General features: G+C 51.0%; 1 protein-coding gene and 1 long non-coding RNA gene across 5 annotated transcripts in view; one reads left to right on the top strand and one right to left on the bottom strand.

Annotated features, from left to right (window-relative positions):
- The window catches only part of RNF220 (ring finger protein 220), a 228,946-nt gene that overhangs the window by 185,246 nt on the left and 22,059 nt on the right, over positions 1 to 21,641 (top strand). For all 4 annotated transcript variants that reach the window (XM_036255491.1, XM_036255493.1, XM_036255490.1 and 1 more), the window contains exons 3-5: positions 5,919 to 6,051; positions 13,939 to 13,984; positions 17,610 to 17,711. In XM_036255491.1, coding sequence (XP_036111384.1) covers positions 5,919 to 6,051; positions 13,939 to 13,984; positions 17,610 to 17,711 — 281 coding nt within the window. The remainder of the gene's footprint in view (positions 1 to 5,918; positions 6,052 to 13,938; positions 13,985 to 17,609; positions 17,712 to 21,641) is intronic.
- LOC118626134 lies at positions 1,912 to 6,530 on the bottom strand. Its single transcript, XR_004958869.1, has 3 exons — positions 6,431 to 6,530; positions 5,648 to 5,763; positions 1,912 to 1,993 (listed from the first exon to the last, which is right to left on the bottom strand). It is a non-coding gene; the product is annotated as an uncharacterized LOC118626134 (long non-coding RNA).

The raw sequence follows: 21,641 nt of genomic DNA, 5'->3' as shown, positions 1-21,641 counted from the left end.
TCCCTACTTCACACAAGAAGAAACTGAAGCTCGGAAGTGTTTCGTGATTTGCTCAGGGTCTCACGGCTAGTAAGAGGTAACTCTGTTGAATATTGCTTGAAGGCTCTTCTAAGTCTTGGTCACTAGGAAATGAAAGCCCTTCTGTCAGAGGTGTGAGGAGAGGACGGGCAGGACACACACATGTATACACACAAACACACATATAGACACACGTATTTACTCTTAAAAGTTTCCGCCTCCATTGCCATCTGTCATTAGAGTTAACCCTCACCCTCATTTTAACCCTCCTCCTTCTTATGTCAGACACCAGGCAGTTAAGCCCTGCCTTATAGGTCTGTAGAGAAAAGATCATGGAGCTGGGATTTGCTGCTTGAACAGAGAGGCAAGAATGGAACCACAGCCCTGGCCGGTTTGGCTCAGCGGTTAGAGCATCGGCCTGCGGTCCGGAGAGACCCAGGTTCGGTTCCCGCTAAGGGCATGTACCTCGGTTGCAGTTTGTCCCTGGCCCTGGTTGGTCGTGCGGGTGGCAGCCACTCGATGTGTCCCTTTCATGTCGATGTTTCTCTCTCTCTCTCTCTCTCTTCCTCTCTCTCCCTCTCTCTCCCTCCCACTCTATCTGTGCAAAAAAAAAAAAAGAATGGAACCACAAGCAACAGAGCTGGGACAAAACCAAACAGGCCAAGCCAGAGAGGCCATCACGTGGTGGGGAGTTGCAGGGCCAAACGTGGGTTAGTGACCTAGGAAGGGAGGACTTTCCCTTTGAGTGAGACCCTCCTCCTCCAGTGTCCACTGCTGCAGGCCTCACTGTGGAAAATGACCTAGAAGGAGCAGCTGGGCCAGCCCTGGAGCTGCCTGCTCCCAATGGTCAGCAGTTCCCAACAGAGGGGGGCAGCAGAGGGCTGATCTGGGACCCCGGTACTCCAGACCTGGTTGCAAGGCTTGAGGGCTGGACTGGCCAAAGCCTGGCCCAGGCAAGGAAAAGGCTACTTGGCTTGACCTCTCCTCTCTCCTCAACATGTCTGTATCCCCCCTCACAGCCCAGTCAGTCACTTCCTGTTGAAGACAATTTCTGGTAGGGAAGGTATTCCGGCAGCTCAGAAAGGGAAAGTGACCCTCTAGAGCCACACAGCTAGGGAGCCTCCAGGCAGGGCCTGACTCTCAGCCCTGACTCTTCAGTCACCTCTCAGCTCTTTGAGCTTGAGGTGCCCTACCTAAGGCTGAGGAGAGGTCAGGGCCCCTCTGCTCCCCACTCTCCTCTTGCTTCAGGGGATACCTGCGGCAGGCAGAGCAGTGGAGGTGGCAGGTGCTGTGGGAACTGGGAGGAGGGAGGAGGTGCGGTAATGAATGTGGACGGGAGGCGGAATGAGCGATCCATCTTTGCATGGGAGGGGAGGGGGCTGCAGGCGTTCCCCCCACACACTCACACACTCAATCAGGCGCTGTCAGACCTCCGGCCGCCTGGCATTTTGGTGAAGAATCTCTCAGCTAAAAATTGTTGTCAGTCCCATTTCCTCGTTATCAGTGCAAGGGCTGAGGCAGCGCTCGGGGATTAGCAGGAGCGGCGAGCGCCCGCACCCTCCATCTACAGCCGATAACACCGGGCCTCCCGCCTCACCTCCCCCATTCATCATCTTTAGCACTGACAGCCCGTCCCAGTCCCTGTCCCCAGCCCCTCTGGCTTCCCATGTCTCCCCACCGTGCTGCTCAGACTGGCTCCTGACCTCCCTAAAGAGCTAGGACTCCAAAGAGGGACAAGATACAACATAGGCCCGAATGACCTAGACCCACCTGTGGCAAAGGGCTTGGCCAGCTATGGGGTGGGAGGTCAGGGGCAGGAGTAAGGGATGCTCACGGAGAAGATGCTTTCTGACAGCCTGCCGCTGGTGGGCTCGGTCTGCCTACCTATGTTGCTGGCAGTGGTGTTGAAGAAGGGATTTCTGCATCAGATGGGCAGCTGGGCTAAGGATTTCTGGAGGCCTCTCCAGCCTGGGAACTGTGGAAAGGAAGAGCCAGAGGATGAGGAAGAGCCGTCCTCCCAGGCCTAGGAAGAGTAGGGGGTTGAGGACTTCATTCCCACCCCCACCAGACCAAAGCCCCCTCCTCTTGGCCATCCCCAGTGCTTTTATGGCCCATTTTATGGCCACTGTAATGGCCCAGGTCAAAAGCTTCAGGGAGCTGTATTCTGGGAATTATGCAAACGAGGAGCAGGCCCAGGGCCAGAGTATGGATTTTGTCATTAAACCTAGGCAGGCCATGTCGTTAGTGCAGTAAAACCCACGTCATGACCACAGGTCTCAATATAAAATTATAGGGAACACAGCGGGGGAGGGGAAGCAGGAGGCCCATGGCCATGCTGACACCTGCCACTCCAGCCCCTGAGAAAATGGGGTTGGGATGGAAAACGTAGGCTGCGGAGTTCCTCCTCAGATTCCTCCCCGTGCTATTCCTGAAGCTGGGAGCTAGGAGAAGGCCCATTGTCCTGACAGGGAAACCGAGGCCAAGCTTCAGTTTCAGAAAATAGATCTCTATGGCAGCAAGACAGATGGACTGAGAACAGGTATGTGGGAATGCTGAAGCCTGGTGCCAGGCTTGGCAGAGGAATCTGGGCTCTGGGAGCCCTAGGAACCAGAGCTGGCATCCCAGGCTAACGGGGCTTAAACCTTCATATTTCCACCTTAGCTCAAACCCCATGCCTTGGATCCTCCTCCTTCTCCAGTCTCCTCCCTCACCATCTTCCCCCTTAAACGCAGGCCTGGGCTCCGTGATCTGTTTCAACAGCCTTGTCAACTCTTATTCACCCTTCCCTGGACCTAGCAGCCCTCCCTCAGCCCTGACCAGGGCTGCACTGATTGGAATCACTAACTTTCCCTCTTGGCTTCCCTACTAGTTTGTGACCTCCTTGAGGCCAAGGATGTGTTTTATTTATCTGTGAATCCCAGATTCTCCTAGAATAATACCTAAAGTAGAATAACTGTTAATAAATGTTTGCTGAACGTAAAAATGAATGGGGCAATGAGGTCAAGAGCCAAGTACAGGGGTCCCTGTCCAGTTCTGAGCCTCAGTTTTCCCATCTGTAAAATAAAGATAATGGCCTGGAGACTGTCTAGGGTCTCACTCACCTCTGTGATTCTCTGGCTGAGTGAAATTAGAGGCAGAGCTAAGACTCAAATCCTCATCTCCTCACTCCCAGACCAGAGCTACATCTGCTTTTACTCAGAGCTGCCTACCTGAGCTGTCCCCTGAGCAGCTGAGGCACAGCCACCAAGGCACAGGATCAGTAGGGCCTCTATCCTTCCTCAGAGACCTAGCCACAGGCTAGACAGAGCCTTACCTACCCCACCCTGATACAAACAAAGCTTCCACAGCTGACACCCCAACTCTGCAAAGGTCATCTGGCTTCCAGGACAACCTGCTCTTGGTTCCTATCTCACTTCCCTCCCTTCCTCTTTTCCTCTCCCTTGCTTCCATTGAGCGTCTAGCCTGTGTCAGGTCTGTTTTCTTTCTTTTTTTTTTTTTATCCTCACCCGAGGACATTTTTGCATTCATCTTCTTCAGATAGAGAGGGAGGGAGAGGGGGAGGAAGAGAAAGAGAGAAACACCCACATGAGAGAGACACATCAAGTGGTTGCCACCCACCTGACCCCAACCTGGGCCGGGGACAAACCGCAACCGAGGCACGTGCCCTTAGCGGGAACCAAACCCGAGACTCTCTGGTCCATGGGCCGACGCTCTAACCCCTGATCCAAATCGGCCAGGGCTGTTTTCAATTGTTTGTAGATATAAAGATGGATAAGAAATGTTCTCTGCTCACAAGGACCTCACAACCCATTCATTCATTCATTCGCTCCCATTCTCTGCCTGGAACACTTCTAAGTCACAACCTAAATTTCATTTCTTTGGCTAAGCCTTTTTTCTACTCCTGAAGACACACACCCAGAATAAATTACTCCTTCCTTTGAGCTCTCAGAGGACTCGGTCGGGCTCCGTGGAGAGCCATGGTCATTCTGTCTGTGTCACAGGGGCGTGGGTCCTTGTGCTCAGCCAGAGCTGGGAGCTCCTCAAGCAGCGTTGCTAAACTACAGGGCATCCAGGTAAATTTGAATTTTAGAAAAACAATAAATAACTTTTAGTCTAAGTATATCCTATGCAGCATTTGGGATGTACTTACAGTAAAAAATACTCATTGTTTATCTGAAATTAAAATTTAACTGGGCATTTGTATTTTTAATCTGGCACCTTGCTCAAGCAACCATCTTGATCGTCACCGGCACAGCTAGTCTCTCTTAAAACGGACTTTTACCTTCCCCGGGCCCCAGTAGGTAGAAGAAACAGCGAGAAAGTTCTGGGCTTAAGCTAAAAGACTCCTTTCTGCAGTCAGAGTTCACATGGATAGGCAGGGATGTTTCTAGAGGAACAGGACTCCTCAACCCTGTGCCTACAAGCAGAGGCCGGGGAGGCCTGGGTGGGGAAAGTGCAAGGGAAGGGGTTTAGGCATCCCAAGAGGGTGTACTGGGCAACCTTCAGGCTCCTTCCCAGTATGGTGTGTTCTCGTTGCCATCAGGAACAGAGTGGGGACAGAATTTAGGCTCCCAGCTGGCCCCCAAGCCAGTAGAGCCAGCACTGTACCCATGTGCACTTGTGTATTGGGAGCACACATTTTGAAGGATGTTTTGGAGGGGAAAGTCCAGAATCTGTGAAACTCACAGAGGCCAGCGAGTGGCATAGCCTGGAAAGGGAGGGTAAAGACTCCAGCAATACTGAAGGTGAGAACAGACAGGACTGGTGGCCAATGTTACTGGCCTGGGTGACTAGGTGAATGCAGGTGTCATTAACTGAGAGGGGCACTACTATAGGGAAGCAGGTCTGGGGAGGGTTGAAGAAGCTAAAAAACTAGTTTGGGGATTGTCGAGTTTCAGATTCTCTGGGGACATGCAGGCATTGGTGTCCCAAAGGCCTTTGAATATAGGGGCCTGGAGAACACGGGAGGGACCTGGGGGTGAGATACAGATGCTGGAGGGCACAGGAACAAGATCACCCAGTGTGCAGAGCGAGGAGAGAACAGGCTGAGGAAAAGTGAGGAACTGAGAGAGAGCCACCCTGAAAGATGGCGTTCACCCCGGTCCTTGTCAGTCTTTTCTACTCGACTGTGAGTGCCTCAAGGGCAGGGACCAGATCTGATTGTAGTCGGGTCCCACTGCTGAGGGTAGACAGCAGACAGTGTTTGTTGAATGCTTGCAGGAAGAATGCTTTCTCTTTTCTTCCTTCTCCAGATTTGGGGAGTGTGAAAGCAGCGAGGAGAAAGGAGAAACAGAGAGAGGGGGCCCTGGATATTCTGGGTGATGGTATGATTAAACTGAGACCTTCACTAGCCTATGCGAAATGAAGTGATCAAGGTTTGATTGCCTAAAGCAGCAATGTTCAACCTTTTCCATCTCATGGCACACATAAACTAATTACTCAAATTCTGCGGCACACCAAAAAATATATTAATTTTTTGCCAATCTGACAAAAAAAAAAAGGTATAATTTTGATCCATTCACATCAGATGGCTATTGTTGTGTTGCTTGTTGTCATTTTTTCATTTGACAGTCTAAGGGAAAAGTGCCCCTGACTAAGTAGTCAAGTATTGCATGTTTTAAAAATTCACCAGTGTACGCAGCACTCTGGTTGAAAATCGCTGGCCCAGAGGATAGATGGTGTTCCGGTAGATTTCTGAGGGGCAGCTGGCTGAGGAGGCGCCGTTCATGGCCCCAGCTTCTGGAGCTGCAAAGAGGAGAGATGCTCATGAGCTCCGAGAACCTCAGGCTCACTTTTCACCTAGGAAGCGCCAGCTGACTTGGGTTGAAGGATTAGGACACTTGGTTTCCTGCACAGACCAGACCAGCTTATATTTCTGTCTGTTCTTCTTCCCTTGCCAGGTAAGAAAAAGGCAGCAGCATTGTTTGACAGCCAGGCCCCTATTTGCCCCATCTGCCAGGTCCTGCTGAGGCCCAGCGAGTTGCAGGAGCACATGGAGCAAGAACTGGAACAGCTGGCCCAACTGCCCACCAGGTAAGCCATTTAACAGGAGAGCTGCCTGCCAGGAGGCTTCCACTCGGGGCTCCAGCTGCCAAGTCCCAGGAAGAGCCTCCTGGCCCGCACCCCAGCCTCTAGGTAGAAGACAAGGCCCTGCCGCCATTCTCCTCCGCTCTGCTTTCAGTCCTCCCGCTGAATAGTGCTGCCTTTCTCTTCTTGCTCTATTTTTAGAGATGTGAGGAGAGTGGCCCCTCTTCAGGCTCAGTCTCTAAAGGGCACAAGAGGAGCTAGGAAGGGATAAACCACTGCCACAGCCCCTGCACTGCCTCGGGGAGGATAACAGCAGCAGGGACTGGGCCTGGCAGCCCCACCAGAAGTGCAGCCCAGTGCTGCCATCCAGGGGAGTAAACAGTACCTTTTCTATGAATCTCCAGGTCTGAAAAGTGACAATCTTGCCCTAGCCGGTTTGGCTCAGTGGTTGGAGCATCAGCCTGCAGACCAGAGTCCCAGGTTCGGTTCCCGCTAGGGGCACATACCAAAAATAAAAAAATTTAAAAAAAAAAAAGAAAAGTGACAATCTTGAGAATGTGTCCAGGCGTGTCCCTCACTGCTTCACCCCACCTCCCCTGCCCCTGCCTCAAGAACTGGGCAGAACCTGCTGGACAGCCTTGTGGAGGAGCCAGGTTATCAAACAGAGCAGAGGAGGGGTATAACTAATTACCCCAAATCATAGGGGTTTAAAGCAACCATTTCATTATGTTCATGGAATCTATGGAGTTGGGAATTCAGACAGAGCACAGAGGGGATGACTTGTGTCTATTCCAGGATGTCTAGGGCCTAGGAAGACTCAACAGCTGGGAGCTGGGGTCCTCTGGAAGTTCTGTCACTCCCACATGTGCCGGTTGATGTTGGCTGTCATCTGGGACTTCATCTGGGGCTGTGATCAAAGCACCTACACATGGCTTCTCCATGTGGCCCAGGCTTCCTTGTCGCATGGCAGCTTTGTGGCGGCTGGACTTCCAAGGGCAGCTTGGAGCTCTAAAACAAATGTTCTCACCAACGACATGGAGCTGCACCACCTTTTCTAACCTAGCCTCCGAAATCACTTAATGTCACGTCTGCTGTACTCTATTGGTCAAGGCAGTATTAGCCCACCCGGATTCAAAGGGAAGGGACATTCACCCCACCTTGTGATGGGAGAAAGGCGAACTCATGTTGTAAAAAAGCACGTGTGATGGGGGATGTGGCTGCAGCCATCTTCGGAAAATAAAATCTGCCACAGGAGAACAACCTGCCCCACCAGTTCAGTTCAAGTCATCGGACTAGACTGATCCTTCTTCCTGCTACCCTCTCACCTAATCCCCTGTGCAGGGTGCAGGGGGCCCCAAGGTGAATGAGAAATGCCCCACCCTCTGAAGCACATTGCATGGGGGTAAGGAGGACCGGGCGATAGAAACCCTGAGGGATAGCGATTGCTTTATGGGAAGGCCTTGGAGCTGTGGGAGCTGCAGCAAGGCACCAATCCCAGCACAGAGCACAGAAGGCCTGCTGAGGGAGGTGAGGCCCGAGCTTAATTTTGAAGGAAGATGAATTATTTGCCTATTGCTGTATTACCCCTAAACCGAGCAGCTTGAAACAACATTTATCATCTCACAGTTTCAATGGGCCAATTCAGGAAAGGCTTAGTTGGGAGGTTGAGGGGAGTTGCAGCTTCTGGCTCAGAGTCTCTCATGAGGCTGCAGTCAAGATGTCAGCCAAAGCTGCAGTCATCTGAAGATTTGACGGAGACTGCAGGATCCATTCCCAAGATGGCTCACTCACAGGGCTGTCGGCAGGGGCCTCGGGTCCTCAACACGTGGGGCTCTCCACAGGCTGCTTGAATTTTCCTATGACGTGGCAGCTGACTTCCCACAGAGGAAGTGATCTAAGAGAGAGACAAAGGAGGAAGCCACAATGCCCTTTATGATCTAGTCTCAGAAGTCATACGCTATTTCTTCCCATATATTCTACTCTATTCATTAGAAGAAAGTCACCAAGTCCAGCTTACACTCAAGAGAGGAGAATAAAACTATATAAGCTCTACCTCTTGAAGGGAAGAGTATCAAAGAATTTGTGTGAGTATTTAAAACTACCACAGAAGACTATACTATTGAGAATAATAGCAATCCTGTTGAACACTCACTCTCACTATGTGCCAAAGCATATAGTGGTATTTATTATATTGCATTAATTTATTTAATCTTCACAACTCCCTAGGGTAGGTAATAATTATTAACCCCATTTTACAGTTAAGGAAACTGAGGTACAGAGATGTTAAGTGACTTCTCTAAGGTTGCACAGCTAATAAAGTGGTAAAGATAAGATTTACACTCAAGCAAGCAATCTGACTCTAGTGTCCATGCTCTTAACCCCAAATGTGCACGTCCACACCTAGGACTGGCCTGGAAGGGGCAGAGAGTGAAAGAAATGTCCTCTACAGTTGAGTTCCACACCTTGGCTGTGCAGGAGGGTTTCTGGGTAATTTGATTCCAATGAGGGACTTCCCCTCAACGGGAACAGAGAATAGAGGCAGAGATGGAGGGACCTGCAGAACCTTGTAAAAGCAGTGCACCCCTAAGGGTCTGGAGAATGGGGGTCCAAGCTTTCTTTCTGCCTCCTCAGTGGGGGCCACACTACAGCCTTGTCCCCACGGCCCCGCCCCTGCACTGACCAGGACATGACTTCTGCCCACAGCCTTTCTTATTCCACCCCCACCCATGACCCTGCACCTGTCCCTCCTCCCCCACATCCCCTCAAAGCATCCCCTACTTCTACACCCTTACTCCCATGGCCATTTCCCCACCCAGAATTCCCACATCTGCGCCACCTCTCACGTCTGTGTGCTGCCTCCCCCACTTTTGTGCCCTCACGTCCAGGCCCAGCCCAGCACCCCCTAACCCCTGGCACGCCCCACCCCCACCCAATGTCTGACAGCCGGACAGCGGGATCTGCACAGCAAGTGAAATTCCCGTCGGATCGATAAAGCCGAAGCGCTGGCGGCGACGGGTCGATGGTTTTATCTGTCTCGGCCCCGCTGAGCCCGGCGCGCTGACAGTCCGACCGGCCGGCAAAGGCGTTCAAGGGCAGCCGCGCCCGCTGCCCCCTCCCCTCGCCTTCCCCTCTTCCCTCCCTGCGGCCGCTGCGCCCACCGGACTGCAGGCTGGACCGGCCCGCCGCCGCCCTCGTGATTTATCTGGATTTTTAATTGGAAAAAATTTGCGAATTAATTGATTTCAGGAACTTGCCAATTAACATTGTAATTGGGTGCGTGATAAATTCCCCAGGACCGTGTCAGCTCCCTGCGGGCTAGCTGGGGAGGGCTCCAGCCTTGGCTGCCCTTGCCCCGCCCCTGCCCGCTCTCAGGGAGGCAGGACGGCCGGCCGAGGAGGCTGGAAAAAGATGTAGCACCTGGTTCTCGCCCCTCCTCTCCCCGCCTTCGGCAACCTGAGCTGAGAGGGCCTTCTACCAGCCATTTCACAGATGGGGAAACTGAGTCCTGCAGGAGGGTGGAGCCTAAATGAGGGCATTCCTCTATCCATGCCACATAGCTAGAGGCTTCCTCTCCAGCACTTTCCCCTCGTCTCCATTATCCCTTCTCCTCTCTGCTCCATCCCCCTTCTTTCCTCTTCTCTCCTAACCCTTTCCTGTCTTACCCTGCCTTCGCCTCCTTTGCCCTCCCTATCCTCCCTCAGCCCACCTCAGGGTTGCTCCCAAGGAGCCCTTCAGGGTGGGCCTGGTGGTGTACCCTCAGCCTCCCTCGACTCCCACCTCAAGCAGGCTTCTATTTCAGATACCCCCCAGGGTTCACACAGAGAAGCGGGGACCTTCCAACTCCCAAACTAAGGCTGGCTGCTTTTCACAGACACAGGTGCAAACATATGTACATGATGTACAGGTACATACATCCCCATTCCAGCACCCCTACATGTGCTCACACACCCTGAGAGAACCACTTCCCAGAGGCTATGCCCATGCACCCTCCCTCGCCCCATCCTCTCTCTGTCCCCTCTCAGTCCTGCTCAGGGTTCCTAGACCCCAGGACTCAGCTAGTCAGAACAAGGAGGGCAAAGTTAGATTGAGGACAGATAGAGTAGGGCCTTCGATGCTGGAGGTTGTCCTAAAGGTAGTGGGGAATTAGAACATTGGTGAGCCAGAAGGAGGGAGCTGAGCTGTAGGAGTCCAGTGTGGGGCATGAGTTGGAAAGAGGAGCAGGGAGGCAAGTGAGGAGGTTGGGCCGGTCCATGGGACAGGTGTCTGAGCTCTGACACCTCTTCTGGGAGGCTTCCAGAGCCACTTCGAGTTCTGGCCTCTAGACTGAGAAGCTAGCTCTCTGGGCAGATGATGAGGCTGACCTAGCACAAGAGTAGTGGCAGTGGGAAGAGGGAATGATGGGAGACTGGTGGAGGAAGAAGCAAGAGAACTTAGCTGATGACTTCTTGGGTACTTACTAGGAAGAGCTTTCTGACTTGGATAACAGGATGACAGAGAAGCAACCATGTGAGGGAAGGAGATGATAGACAGGGCTCTGGGCATGCTAAGCTAAGATGCGATGGGGTGGAGTCTGGATGTGTACTGATAGGTAGGAGCACAGATGGAAGCTGAAGATTGAAGGGCAGGTAGAAGGAAGGGTAGCCCCAGACTTCTCTGTGGCCCTCAGGCAGGAGTTTCCACCCAGAGAAAAAGGCCTTGGACATAGAGAGATTGCACAAAGCTGCAAACGAGGCATGGCGTCACCTAGCCTGAGCTCAGACACCTCTTCTGGGAGGCTTCCAGAGGCACTTTGAGTTCTGGCCTCTAGACTGAGAAGCTAGCTCTCTGGTCAGTGCTTTAAAAGGACTGGAAGGAGCCAGAGAGAGGCTGGGTGACTGTGGAGGAGAGGCGGGGTGTGGAGATGGCAGTGCCCCACCCCCACTTAAGCCTTATTTAAGGCCGGCCTCGGTGTTTGGTTGGGTAATGAACTAGATAAACAATTCCCCAAATAGATTAAAACGAAGTGTAACTTACAAAGGCGGCTAGTGATGATGGTTTATTCCCGGGCAGCGCACCATTTCTTTATTTCCAAGGATAATTCAGTGTAAATCACCTTAATTAAAAGTGTCAGCCCAGCCCATGAATATTGTACTTAGGAACGCATTTCCTGGGTCCCAGTTATAATTTAAAACCCATGGATCACTAGGCAGCGAGTGACTGAGCAAGGGAGGAAATTGTTGGGGGCGGGCTGTGGAAACAGGGAGGGACAGAAGGCAGAGCTGAGCGCATGGGCTGGGCAGAAGGCGGGCTGCCTGCAGCCCTGGGGCTCAGACCTTTCCTCTCCAAGGCAGGTCCTTTGCCAGATTCCTGTCTTTGGGGAACCAGGCACATTTGGAGGTGATCAGGTAGTTGGAGGAAAGGTAGGGGGTGGGGGTGCAAGCTCAGAGAGAGGGGAGAAGTCTGCGTTAGTAGCAGTCCAAATGAGGAAAACGGAAGAGAATTGCCAGGAAAAGACCCAGGGAGACTGGACATTCTGACCCTCAATGTCCCAGTTTCTATTCATCACCAGAGTAAACGAAAGCCCAGAGTCAGCAGGACCCTCCCCAAAGCACAGAGAGAAAAAGATCTCAGAGCTCTGCCCTCCATCCTAACCCCTGAGTATCATGAGGGGAGCAAGGTGGGCAGTGAAAAAGCAGCACTTTGGACTCTATCAGACATGCACTCAAACCTGGACTCTTTGAGCAGAGACGTGTCACTTAACCTCTGTTAATCAACTTCGTAAAATTTCTGCGAGGATCAAGATAACACATATAAAGTACCTAGCCCACACCTGCCACATGTGTTGGGAGCACAGTAATTGTTCATTTTTTCCTTTTCTGTTCTCACCTGATCCTGCTCAGGTAATACTCAGATCTCAGTCTAGGGGTCCGGTGAGAACAGTGTTGTACAGGGGATGCTTCATTTCTGTACCTGTAGGTCCAGGTACAGCGCCCGGCACAATGGTAATGTCAGTACTTGTTGACTGAGGGAATGAAAGAGTGGAGAAGGATGAACGTCATGAACTCACAAGCTACTTGCTCCTCAAGAGCAGCCTGGTGTCTTGCCTGGATTCCCAGTACCTAGTTCAGGGCCAGGCATGGAGCAGGAATACAAGGACCATTTATGAACAAAGTGTATTTGAATGGAACCTGGTCTGTCCGTCCTTCCCAGTCTTTGATGGCCCACTGTGTGATAAGACAGGCAGACAGCTCTGTTTTTACACTCAGACCTTAGCCTCACCCTGCTGCCGAGCCTGGGGCTCCTGCACCGTGACATACATGTCTGTGTAGGTGTGTGTCCATGTGTCTGTGTTTGTCGGTGCATGAGTGTCTGGGTGTGTGTCGGTTCATGCTGGTGGCTGTATCTAGGCATGCATTTATGTGGGTGTAGGTTGGGGAGCAACTCTTCATCCAGGAAGGGTGACTGTTGTGGATGTGTCTTTATGGCCATGTCTCTGGGAATAGGACTCTGTGCCTGTGCATCTGTTTGTTTGTCTGAGCCATCGGGTGTGACCACATGTATCTACGAGACTGTTGACAGAATGATAGAGAGACAATGGATATGTGTGTATCTGCCTTTATACCAGGATTTCTCCATCTCAGCACTATTGACATTTTAGGCTGGATAATTCTTTATTGTAAGGGGCTACCCAGTGCACACTGTAGGATGGTTAATATCCTCTACCCACTAAATGGCAATAGCAAACTCCCCACCCCAGGTTGTAACAATCAAAAATGTCTCCAGACATTGCCAAATGTCCCATGGGGGCAAAATGGCCCTGAGTGACAACAACTACTTATTCTGCATCAGCCTATACCTTTGCCTGTGTATTGGGTGTGTCATTGTCTGACCCTAAGGGTGTTCCTTGTATATGTACCCTGTGAGTCCATGTCTGCCACCGTGTGCTCTGGCTTGGATGTATTTGTGTGTCTTTGTGCTTTTCTGTCTATCTGTGGGTTTGCTTTACCTGGACAGAGTGTATATATGTCTATGTAGGGACCCCATGTGAATGGGCTGTCTGCCTCCATGGGTGTATCAGCCAGTGCCTGTGTGTGCATGTATTTGTATGTGTGGGGTTGAATGAGTGCACGTGCCGTGCGTGAATGTGTGAGCACAGATGTGAGCATAGTGGGGGCAGCAGGGAGGGAGGGACAGGAACAGGGATATTAATGTTTCTGAAGTGGATCTGATTTGATACGTCTTGTTCCATTGTCAGCATCTGTTTAGCGGGGATTTGTAATACTTTGTGGCTCTGGATCACTCATGCTTAGCGCGGGATGTGGCCTTGCATACCAATTTTGTTATTAAACACAGTCCTTGCCTCCCCCACAGCCCATCCATCACCTCCCGCCCCCTCCCCTGCCTGCTCTAAGCCACCCACCATATTTCAGGGCCCAGCTCCCGCCCGCCTGCCGCGCCCGATGCCGGAGGGCCTGGGGCTGACAAATTGAATCAGGGGGAGATCATTCCTGGCCTAACGCAGTTTGCAGCGTGTTGGAGGGAGAATTGACAAGAGCCATGTCAGCTCCCTCACCCCAATCCCATAGGAGCTAAGAGCAGGCTGGGGACAGGCAGTGGAGGAAATGGGGTATCCAGGGCAGGTGGAAATCCTCAGGGCTGATACCAGGCTCCACCGGGAACCTTCCATGTCTAGTGTCTGTATTCATTCCCAGGAACCAGCTCTGGCCCTTAGCCCCTGATGGATGCTGAGCTAGGCAGGGCCAGCTGGGGTTGAATGGACTGGGTGGAGCTTGGCCAGGCTGGGCTGGGCTAGGCTGGCTATGCCTTCTCTTGTTGGGGTCTTCTTGCTATTCTACCCTTGCATGCCCTGGGCAGCAAGTGGAATGGTCACCCTGTTCTCTTCTTTCTTGGCAGCAAGAATTCACTTCTGAAGGATGCCATGGCTCCAGGTACTCCCAAGGTAAGTAGCCAATTGTGTGTTTTCCTCCTGTCCACCCTAACCTAAGCCCACCCAGAACTGGTTCCTCTTGAGGATAAAAGGGGCTCTTCCTGGAAGCCCAACTGTCTCTAGTTTCAACGTTGACCTGAGACCTAGGGCGTCCCTGTGCTCTTGAGTGTATGTGTGTCATCCGAGTGTGAGCCAGAGTATGCTCATCTGACTTCCTCCTCTTCCAGTCAGGACAGGGGTCAAAGCCAAGAATGACCTGAGGGTGTGGAGGATCGAAACTCTCAGGCTGGGAGACTCAAAGGAGGATGGTAGCAAGTAAAGGAAAGTATAGAAGTGCAGGTTAGAACAGATAGTACAGGACCTTAGAAGCCAGTCCATGGAAAGAGAGAGAGAGAGAGAGAGAGAGAGAGAGAGAGTGTGTACTTTGTCCTGAGGGCAACAGGAGCCAGGGAGGATGCTGGACACATTTGGGGAGACAGTATCCCCTCTGAACAGACACTATGGAAGAGAAGCTTGAGAGCATCAGATGGAGAAAGGAAAAATGAAGGGCAAGTAGCTGGCTCAAAGGAGGGGCCAAAGAGGCCTCAGCATAATGACATAATTTGTACCACAGAACTCCCTGTAGGTGTCCACAGAGGCAGATGGTACTGCTTCCCCAAAGGGGATGATTTTGAGGGAGTGGGGACCTCGGGAGGAAGACTAAACCCTCGCTCAGTGAGTGTCCCATCCCCACCCCTGAGCCTCCTTTCTCATAAGTTGTCACATGACTTGGAAAGTCAGGAATCCCTACCCCTTTTTATAGGGAATAAGGAGTGAGTGAGTGTCAAAGCTTTGGGAATGGATGAAATCAGTCAGGGAGAATGTATGAAGAGATTAGAGCAAAAGCCAAGAAGAGAATCTGAAGACTCCTGCCTTGGGGTCAAGATAAGGTACAGGATCCCTGGCCAGTGTGGCTTAGTTTGTTGGAGCATCATCCCGTACACCAAAAGGTGGTGGGTTCGATTCCCAATTGGGCACATGCCCAGATTGTGGGTTCCATCCCGTGCAGGAAGCAACCGATTGATGTTTCTCTCTCATGTCAATGTTTCTCTCTCTCTCTTTTCCATCCTCTTTCTAAAATCAATTTTTAAAAATAAGGTACAGGAGACAGGAAAGGGACAGAGGAGGAACAATTACGAGTTAGAAGAGGCACAGGAAGCATGTTATCCCAGATTCCTAAGGGGAAAATTTCCAAAACATGTGGTGTGGTCAGCAGTCAGAGAAAAGTTGGAGAAGGAGACCATTGTATTAAGACACCTTAAAAGCACTGATGACCTCTGAGAGGGCAGTTTTGGGAAAAGGATCCAGAGTGACAAGGGAGTGGCCCAACTCCTCTGCAGGCCTTTGTAAAGGGTGGGAGTGGACTTTGCACCTTCATCAAGAAATCACCTAACACACAGCAAGCTGGTCCAGACTCGGATCAGTGCAGGCCCTGGCCAAGGAAGCAAAGCCCTCTCAGCCCTCAGAGAAAAGGTGGGGGGTGACAGGCAGCTGTGGATCATAGAGGTGGGGAGCCACACTCTCTGAGCCTGGCCCAGCCCGAGTCATTTAGGGTTGTGGTTATGAAAGAAGGTAGGCCAGAGACAAGCTGCCAGTTTGGCCACTACAAACACTGGCACGTCAGCATGGCTGGCGGGGCAGATAAGTGGACCCCAGCGAGGCTGGTGTGCTAAGGACAAACAGACGCAGTCCATGTCCATACCTAGTCCCCATGTTCACAAATGTACACACACACAGGTCAGAGTACACAGCCAGGAAGGTGAAACATGCAGATTCCTGCAGCCACCCACACATACTGATAGCCAGATTCTGAGGCAAGGGCCACTGCAGAGCCACTTCCAGACACGGGCTCACTCCCCCCGGAGCTGACCATTTCAGGGTCTGTCCTCTGCCTTGGCGGAGGCTTTAGAGAAGCAGGTCATGGATTGAAAAGGCATGAGGTAGAAGGTTCAAGCAAGAGACTGAGAAGACGGGGACAAGGAGGGAGGGAGGGAGGAGGAGGAGAGGGCGAGGGGGCCTTCGACAAGATTGATGGCCTCGTTGCCATTAAGAAAAAAATTAGCCGGTGGCGGCTATCATATTAAAGGGTGAAGAAGCCGTGAATTATTTTCTTAAAGATCTTATCGCTTACAATGATAATTTTACCTTCCAAAAGGCCACTTTTAATGAGGCGAAGAGCCAGGCAAAAAGTCATGATTTAATGCCGGGATTTTTTTTTTCAAAACACATTTTACTGCTTTTTGGTCCATGTTTAAAAAGCTCCAGTGACCTTTTTTTATTCCGCTTGCCCCAGGTGTAATGCTGAGGCCTCTCAGGGCTTCTAACCTAGAGAGATTGAGAGAAAGGGAACATGAGCGGGAGCTTTCTTACGGCAGCGGGCAGGGATACATTGTTTTCCCTCCTAGGTATCCTCCTTGGGACCCCAGAAGGGGAAGGACGTTGCCCAAAAGCCCACCTCTTTTCTGAGCTGGGGGCCAGGTCTCCCACTGGGCTTGAGTGGGGAAGAAGGTCTCCCACTGGGCTTGAGTGGGGAAGAAGGGGCTCCAAGTATCAGGGAATCCCACCCCAGGCCCTTCCCAGCCTTCCTCCTGCAGCTCTGGGGGTGAGGCCGAGTCAGGGAGCCCTGCCAACCAGCAGCTGCCCCCTCCCTTCCCAGGGCCCTTGCCTGAGGATGTGCAGCATGGCCACCGCATGCGGGTCACATCCTACGGCTCAGTCGGAGATGAAGGATAAATGGCTGCTCCATCTTTCCCAAATTGCTTTCTTTGGGCTGTCACTGGCGATTTGGCATGGTTTTCTAGGCTGGGGAGGCCTCCTAGGGAATTGTATGCTTCTGGCTCAGAGCTGTACAGGCTGGAGAAGGTGGGGGGAGGAAGTATGGATTGCTTTCAGGCCTCCAGGCCCCCAGTTTGCAGCTGAACAGGCCTTGGCAAGAGCCAGCAAGAGCAGGCTGAACGTGCCATGTGGTATTTAGAATGGTGATGCTCGCACACAATTTAAAGCAGACAGTTTATTAATCTAAACTGCAGGCGTATGTAGAAGAGGCCGTGTAGGATTGACATGGGGGGATTAGTTTTGCTGGGGGTTTTGCTAGGGTCATTGTCACAGCATGGGGATAAATGGACCCAGTGTACATCCCTAGCTGCATGCAAGAAACTCATACATACTATTTAATTTACTGTCTCCATAGTGGGGCTGCCATCAGCCTGTTAGGGGCAGGCAGGGTGGCCAGAATGTGGCTTTACCCCCAGCCCTTCAGGGGGCGGTCCCAGAGTCTCTGCTCACTAAGGGATACAGCATGCATCGTCTCTGCCCACTGGGAGTAGGCTTGGAGTCTGCCCCACTGGAGTAGACATTAGCTGGGATCTAGGAGCTTTAGGCCCTCTGAGGGAGGGGGTGTCTCTTCCCATCCTAAGAATCAAGCCATCTTCTCCCACAACCACACTCCCAGGACCTGACCACATGCCTTCAGAATCTCAAGTGGTCCCTTTATCCCTCCATCCTCCTCTCTCCCAAAAGCTCCACAGGAATAGGAACTCTAGGGGATTGACTATAGGTCTCATTCTGCCTGAGGCACATGTCCTTTTTCTTCTTCCAGTCCCTCCTGTTGTCTGCTTCTATCAAGAGAGAAGGAGAGTCTCCAACAGCCTCACCACACTCATCTGCCACTGATGACCTTCACCACTCAGACAGATACCAGGTGAGGAGTGGGTGGGATAGACGTGGGCAGTTCACTGGGGTGAGGGCTTAGAGGGCATGCCTGGTGCTAACTACTCCCTCCTCAGGAGGCAAGGGGAGGGGCCTGAACTGTTTTTGGTTCCCTCTGTGTCTAGCGCCCCTAACTGAACCCAGAAGGCACAGGTGTCAGGGGATGTGCCTTAAATAGATGGATTTTGGGGAGAGATAGCCAAGGTCACCAGAGCTCTAGTGGGCTCTAAGCACCTCTGAAGCATCCCATCCACCAGGAGGTATCCTATAGGGTTCAGTTTCATGACGGACCCAGAGATACAGCCCCAAATCACCTGAAGACTTCACATTTCAAAACTGATCCTCTGAGCAAATGATCACCTAAGCAAATACCAATCCTGCCAAACCTTGGTAGAAGAGAGGGGAAGGGAGGGAGGGAAGGAGGAAGGGAGGGAGGGTAGACATTGCCTTTGAGTGCCATAAGCAAACGGGGAAGGAAATAATCACACAATCCTAAACCAACAGAGCAGGAATGGGGCTTAAGGGTAACACCCTACCTCTGTTTTGACCTTCTTTGTGGAAGAAAGGAGAAAGATCTTCCCTCAAAAGCTTCTCCTTCTGAAAAAAGACAGGGCCCTGCCTTTGGGAGCCCCAGTCAGATGGAGGGAAACAGGGCCCTGCTCCAAGGAACATGTGTCTAAATGGCAATGGGCCTTCTCCAGGAGCCCCAGTGTGAAAAGGGAAAAACAGCTCTAACTCAGAAGCCCTGACCTGATGCAGAAAGACAAGGCAGTGGGGGCCCATAATCTGGGGTAGAGAACCAGTGTCACTCTGGCACACGTAAAACCTTTGTTGGAATTAAGGGTGTTCTCTCTGAATACTCCCTTCTTCCAGATGACACAGCCTGGCATCAGGGTACAGATCTTGGAGAGTGGAGTGCCAAGGGTGGGCTGGACACCAGCTTCCGCTGGCATCTCCTCCACTGGATGCCTTTGTATGGGACTCAAAATGCATAACCCAAAGTGCCAACTCTGAGAGGGATCCCTCTCATGAACCCTGGTGTGAGAGAGGCACTCAGTCCAGTGCCTGGGAGACATTTCTCTCCCCCAGACAACCCTGATTTGAGATGGAGGAATGACTCAACCCTAGAGAATTCTGGTCTAATATAGAGACAAGGCTCTGTCCCAGAGAGTTTCACTCAAAGGTACAGACACAGCCCTGCCATCAGGGACTCATCTTCTCTACTTCAGTCACAGCATTCAGCCTCGCCGTCTGATGAACTAGGAAAAGAGAAACCATCAGGCATAGGCATGGCATGCTAGGCAAGGCACCAAGGCCTTCTGTGATTTAGATTCAACCCATATTCCCAGCTTCCATTCCTAATACTGCTCTCCATGAATCCTCTGGGCTATGCTCACCGAATTAATGCTAACCACTCCCTGGCTCTGCCATTCCTTTCTTGCTTCCATGTTATACACATGCTGTTTCTTCTAACAGGACTATTTTACCACCTCATCCAATTTTTATTTATCCTTCAACAACCTGCCCAAATCCCATCACCTCCAGAAAACCTTTCTGGGTTAGCTATCTCTTCTCACGACATGATGTGTCCCTATTATTGCCCTTATCTTATGTTGTGATCACCCCTTTAGGTATGTTTCTCAGTTTTCTACTGGTGTGTAACAAACCAACCCAAAAATTAGTGACTTAGCACAATTTATTATATCTCATAATTCTGTTGGTTGACTAGGCCTTTCCTTACTCATGTAGCTCATTCAGCTGGAGAACTGGCTGGGCTGGAAAGTCTCAAATGGCCTCACCACATATCTGGAAGATTGGGGGATCATGGTTCCCTTCCACATGGCCTCTCATCCTCCAGTAGGTTAGATCAGCTTCCTTACTTGGCGGTCTCAGGGGAGTGTTATACCAAGAGTACAAAGCTACAAACTTTCTTGAGGCCCAGAGTCTGGAATTCACACATCACTTGGCAAAGCATCACAAAGCTAATCCATGATCCAAGGGATGAGTAAATGTCGCTCTTAATAGGAACAGGTGCAAAGAATTGTGGCCACATTTTATCTATCACAATGAGCCTAATTCTCCCACTAGACTTGGAGTCCTTCCAAGGCAAGGACCTTGTCTTAGTCTTCTTTACTCCCTTCCATTTATCTGTACTCACTCATGCTCAGCCCAGTGTCCTTGCCTTCAAGGGGTTACATTTGCAAACAGATAAATTATAGCCCAGTGTTCTAAGTGCTATGACAGGGGTATAAATAAGATTCTGGGATTGCACAGTGACCTCAGGAGATAATCAGAGCAAGCTTCACAGAAGAGGTAATGACTGAACAGGGTTTCAGAGGACAAGTAGGAGTTCACTTTGGTGAACAAGGTAAAAAGGGTACTCCAGATCAAGGCAACACTATGTTCAAAGAGTATCTGGGGACCTGCTATCAGTTCAGTTACTTTTGTTGTTGTTTTTGTTAATCCTCAGCTGAGGATATTTTTTCCATTGATTTTTAGAGAAAGTAGAAGAGAGGGAGGGAGGAGGAGAGAGAGAGAAACATGGATGTGAGAGAGACACATTGATTGGTTGCCTCCCGCACATGCCCCAACAGGGGCCAGGGATTGAACGTGCAACCCAGGTGTGTGCCCTTGACCAGGAATTGAACCGGCAACTCTTCAGTCCAGGAGCGGATGCTCTAACCATGGAGCAATGCTGACCAGTGCCAGTTCAGTTTTGTTAGAATGTAAAACACAGGAAAATTGGTAGTAGATAAAGCTGGAAAGTGCCCTAGGAACTAGCTGGGTATTCCATCCCCAGATCTTTACACAATGCCTGGCATGTAGTAGTTGCTCAGTTATGTTGGATTTTTTTATAATCATCAAACTCAACCTCAAAATCAAGAAAGTATTGGTTTCTCGCTTGGATTCCCATTTACTTAGCCCCTGCTGGGTTACCTAACCTCTTAACCATTGCTTCACTTTACCCTCATAGCAACTGTACAAGCTAGGATTCATTGCCCTCCAATTTGTTGCTAAGGAAACAGGCCTAGGCTTTTCCAAAAACACATATATTCTTAAGAGTAGCAGAGTCAGGATTTGAACTTGAGTCTGCCTAGCCCTGAATCCTAGATGGTTTCTCAGCCCTGCACTGGGCTCAGGGACTTCCCTCATACATGTACTCCTCCCCTTCCCACTGTTACTCCTGCATGCTAAGCCCTGTCCTGAGTCTAAATGAGATGACCTCCCAAGAAGAAGGGAAAGATATGTAAACAATCAAAATATGTAAGATCAGGGGGAAGCCAAGGGATTATGAAAACTCAGAGGAGGCAACTAACCCAACCTTGAGAGAAAGTGAAGCCTTCCCAGAGTCCTGCAGGATAAACATCAGTTAACCAAGCAGTGGATATGGAGGCATGGAGGATAATCTAGCCAGAGCATGGAGTACTCAAAGAACTATAGGAAGCTCTGCAAAGCTGAGTGTCAGAAAGACAAAGGGAGAGAGCAGGAGTGCTAGAAGAGTTTGGAGTAGAGCAGGTCAGAAAAGGCCTGTATGCCATGTTGTAGATCTTATAGGTGGAGAAGTGGGGGAGACAGGGTCAATTTTGAACAATACAAAGATAACACACTGTGTGTAGTGTGGAGGATGGGTTACAGGGAGTGACTGGAGACCAGAATGCCAGATGGGAGACAGCTGCAAATTTAAAAAGTTCTTAAGATTATGAACTGGAGCAGTAACATCCAAGATAGGTACAGCCACTGATGAAACACTCAGGGATAGCTTGCCTCTGCCAAGCGCTATGCTGGCCTTAGGTTTACCCACAAGACTCACACATGGCCCCAACCCTGGAATGGTCAGTACACGGATAAAAATGTGTATGGGCTAAAACGAAAGTAGGGACAGAGGAAAAGCTATTTTTTGGTTAGGCCTGGAAGGTTGAGT

Source organism: Molossus molossus, unplaced genomic scaffold (genome assembly GCF_014108415.1).
Source record: "Molossus molossus isolate mMolMol1 unplaced genomic scaffold, mMolMol1.p scaffold_m16_p_12, whole genome shotgun sequence".
Classification (NCBI taxonomy): domain Eukaryota; kingdom Metazoa; phylum Chordata; class Mammalia; order Chiroptera; family Molossidae; genus Molossus; species Molossus molossus.
Note: the sequence above shows the minus strand (reverse complement) of the source record. Positions and strands in the feature narration are given on the sequence as shown.